A 4,342-nucleotide genomic window follows, 5' to 3' on the forward strand; every position below is an offset into this window, starting at 1 on the left:
GAAAAAGAAAGAAAGAAAGAAAGAAAGAAAGAAAGAAAGAAAGAAAGAAAGAAAGAAAGAAAGAAAGAAAGGAAGGAAGGAAGGAAGGAAGGAAGGAAGGAAGGAAGGAAGGAAGGAAGGGAGGAAGGAAAAAGGGAGAAAGAAAGAGAAGGAAAGAAAGGGAAAGGTAAAGAAAGAAGAAAGGAAGAAAAAGAGAGAGAAACAGTGGTCAGATGGTGGTGCAGCAGTAATGTACCTGGACCACATGGGAAGGTTTTGAGTTTGTTTCCAGAGGTCTCCCTGTACATGCTTAGTGTGTGCGTACATTTGTGATCTGATCTGGGCTGGCTGGGACTGTGGGTGAATTGTGGTGTGAAGACCCTGTTGAGGATGTCTTTCTCTCTCTTTCTACCTCTCTCTGTCTCTCAGTCATAGAAGATATAAATAAGTAAAGTTAACAACATGAAAAAAAAATGTTTTAGAATCTAGCACACTTTACCCAACTTCTCCTTAGCTGAATTCCCCCAGACAGAGCAATGTAAACCAATGCCACGTGAAGCACATGCAAAACAGTCTCATAAATCTCCCAGTTGACCACTGACCTTCCTCTACGTACAACCCCCAACTAGCCACATTTCTACCAAGCCCCCATCACTCAGCCCCTCACTCATGTCCCACCCCTCCTTGTTTCTTCTACTCTTTTCAACACTTCCTGCTATACCTCCTCACCCACTTTTTCAGTTCTCATTTTATCAATTGTCCCTTCAATACCATCGTATATTTAATCATTATTAAACATATAAGGGAGACAGACTATGATACCATTTTCCAGATGAGAATATGGAGGCCAAGAGAGCCATTCCTTGGTCCCTCTGAGCTTGGTGGTTCCCTGGTGAGGCATCCATATGCTAGAAACAGCCAGATATTCCAGAAACAGAGCTAATCATTCTTCCTGGGCTTCTCCAGTACTTACTTTGGGTTTGTGTGTCAAGAGGGAAGAAATCCTAACTGACTCAACTCAAATACATATTTATTGAGCAGCTCTCTGGGGTCAGTAACAGTGCTAGGCAGTTTAGAGTGACGAAAATTAGAACTAACTCTGGAAACTCAATCTCTGTGCTACCTCTTTTTTATTTTTTTAAGGTTATTCAGTTATTTATTCCATAACACACACACACACACACACACACACACACACACACCCCACAGGGTCCCATGCTGTGACACACCTTCATTCTCAGCCAACCTGAATCATATGCTCATGTATGCACATCTGTGCTTAGGGAGGCTCCAGGACTCATACCAAGGACCTTTCCCATTTGGATCCAGTTGCATTATGACTCTGCCACTGCCTGGCCCTCCAGCTCTGCCTCTTAATAGTTGTGTAATCTTGCTTTAAAAAGTTGATCTCTCTGTGGCTAAGTTTTCTTGTCTGTAAACAAGGATATTAATATCTGGCTTACTAGACTTATAAAGAGATTACATGAAAAGCAGCTTAGTAGGAGCTTAAGACATGGTGATTATTGTAATTATTCTGCATTGAATATCTCCTTTAAGATAGCACAACAGTTCTCTGAGTTAGATTTCATGATTTGCTACAACTGAAAATTGTAAGACTCAGAGGATGAGTAACTTGCTTTCAATAATGCAGCTACTAAGTCCAACTCAGGGTCTTGTCCAGGACCAGGATTCCCTCCCCAGTGGAGCTTTTAGGACCATCTGTGGCTCCTTTCAGCCATGGGAGGGACACTACTCAGATTTCCCATAGCCTCCTGGGGGACCCCAGTAACAAATCTCCACACTTGTGCTTTACTGCCCACATTTCAGTTTTCAGGTGGACACCTGGGGCTTTCAAAATCCCTCTCATGATTCTCCCCACCACCTTCCTCGAGTTCCACTTCTGATCACCATTTCCGTTCAGGGAGTGATTTTTTTTTTTTTAAAAAAAAAAAAAAGCTTATTCTAAGACCAACTGCTTAGAATTAGTTGCTCACTAAAAATGCAAACTTCTTTATTCTTTCTTTCTCTGCTTTTTTTGATTTTTTTTTTTTTTTTTAATGACAGAGGGCATGTATATGCATGAGAAAGAAGGAAAAAGGGAGAGAGAAAAAACCTCCAACAGGGCCTGGTCATGTCACAGTCCTTTTCCCTCCACTTCAGGACCTTGCTCTGCACGTGTGCATCCAGTATGGTTTTCAAGCTGCTGGGGTCTAGGCTTTAACCCCGATTGTCCATGTGTGATCTGACTTCCTCTGCACAGCACTGGGTCACTGTGCATGGGCTGGCCCCAGGGCAAACTTCTGATGTACCCAAGGGGGTGTGAGAGTGCTCATGCTGACCAGTTAATGAGGCCTGGTGGGAAGGAAATGACTATGTTCCTGAGTAGTCACTGCAGATAGGCTTAGGGTGCCCATGGTAAGGTGGTATGCCAAGTGTTGAGAGGGAGACCTCATGGTGGTACCCCATAAGTTTGATAGACAGGAGAGATATTTCTCATTTATGGAGCTCCCAATCCGTTCTGAAAGTCCTGAGGATGGTAAAAATCTTTAAAGACCAGAATACCTGTGACAGGTACCAGAAAATCCTCTGTCCTCCATAGAATTAAATACAAAGTGCCCATGGTTGGAGTTAGCCAAGTAGAGACAGTTTGGATTGCTTGAGTTAAAATACAAAATCAGGGGCCAACAGGTGGCATGGTGGTTGGGGTGCTGAAATCCCACATGGCTGACCATGGTTCAAGTCGGGGACTTGGTGACTTGTTTTCTTGCTTTCCTTTTCTTTCTCTCTCTCCTTCCCTCTCTCTCTGTCTCTCTCTGGGCGAATTAGAAAATAATAATAATAATAACAAATGGAAATAAATATTTTTTGAAAAGACAAAATTCAAATGGTTCTTTCCATTGATATCATTGTTATACATTTAAAACTATATGAATATTTAAATACATTAATATCTAAAACATATTTAGAAATACACTTAAATAAAAATGGGTTTAGAAATAAAGAAATCCATAACTGCTTTTGAAGTTACCCTCAAAAGTAGAGAGGGCTGGGAGACAAAGACTTTGAGTTCCAGGGAAACTCTGACAGTCTTCATCTAATTCACGGCATGATCTGGATTACAACCTAGTTATTCTGATACTCAGAAAAACTTGTTAAGCCTTTCCTTCCCTGGGACAGTCAGAAAAGGAGCCAGTCCTCAGAACCATTGTTTTTCATCTCCCTCCAGTCTGCTCTCCATGATTCAGAGACCAGTGATTGCTTTTTAGCTGTTAGATGAAGCTGAGCTAGAAGTTCAGGGTGGAGACTGGAGCTGTACCTCAGGATGGGGAAGACAGTCAAAAGAATGGAAAATGAGCTGGCTGTGCTTACCTGTGAGCTGGCAGAGGAGAGTGATGAGGATGAGGCATGCTGGGGAACCACCCATATTGTTCTCTGGGTGACAGCTACGAAAAGAACTCACTTCCCTTCTCTCCAGCTGAGGTTTAAATAGACAGGATCCTGAGTTAGGAGTCACCGCTGACTGTTTCTTTGCACGTGACAGAGGCAGAGATTGAGATAAGCGCCCCCCACTGGATCTATAATACAAAGATAATCTTGCATTTGATTTGATTGGTGAAACCTAGGCTGACAATGATAAAGATATCTTCAATTTTATCTTTAAACTTTTAACTGGCTTATTTACTTAAGTCACATGAACTTGAAATCATCTGGATTAAATGCTATGAGCACTCTTTATTTGTATGCCAAATTTAATAGAATTCCGGGACCAGCAGTTGGCGTAATGGCTATGTCACTGGACTCCCACGTAGTCGACCGCAGTTCAAGTCCTAGACCCAGTGGCTTAAACTCACGCTGGGCATGTGAGCATGCGTGCCCAAGATCCTGAGAGGAGAATGGAGTAGAAAGGATTGCAGTGTGGCCACACCAGTGTGGCCACCCAGGGGGGATGATTTCTCACTTTCTGTCTCTCTGTCTCTCTCTGTCTTTCTGGCGAGCACATGTGCCCTATAGCAAAAAACTCTCAAACAAATTTAATAGAATTCCTTAACGACTTTGCCACATAAACGTAACATATAGCATACATATACATGTGTATAACACAAAATAACATATAAAAGAGTTATAAAAGTATTCCTGTGTCAAAACAAATTCACCCCTCCTACATGGCTCTTGGCACCAGGAAGATTGTTATCTTCCTTCTGATATCCCAGATGTACACACAGAAAATTCACCACTGGGATGGGACATGAAGTCAACATCCAGGCAGTACGTCCGGATATGGATGCTAATTCCTTCAAAGACTATCCTGGAGGGACCAGCAGTTAGCGTAATGGTTATGTCGCTGGACTCCCATGTAGTCGAC

At 42.4% G+C, this 4,342-nt stretch overlaps 1 protein-coding gene across 1 annotated transcript in view; it reads right to left on the minus strand.

Moving 5' to 3' along the window:
• Positions 1-3,465, minus strand: part of SLAMF7 (SLAM family member 7) — a 19,610-nt gene extending 16,145 nt beyond the window's left edge. The window contains exon 1 of the mRNA XM_006168816.3: positions 3,349-3,465. Coding sequence (XP_006168878.1) covers positions 3,349-3,403 — 55 coding nt within the window. The 5' untranslated portion in view covers positions 3,404-3,465. The remainder of the gene's footprint in view (positions 1-3,348) is intronic.
• Positions 3,466-4,342: the final 877 nt, after the last annotated feature.

This window comes from Tupaia chinensis, unplaced genomic scaffold (genome assembly GCF_000334495.1).
Source record: "Tupaia chinensis unplaced genomic scaffold, TupChi_1.0 Scaffold146187_1, whole genome shotgun sequence".
Classification (NCBI taxonomy): domain Eukaryota; kingdom Metazoa; phylum Chordata; class Mammalia; order Scandentia; family Tupaiidae; genus Tupaia; species Tupaia belangeri.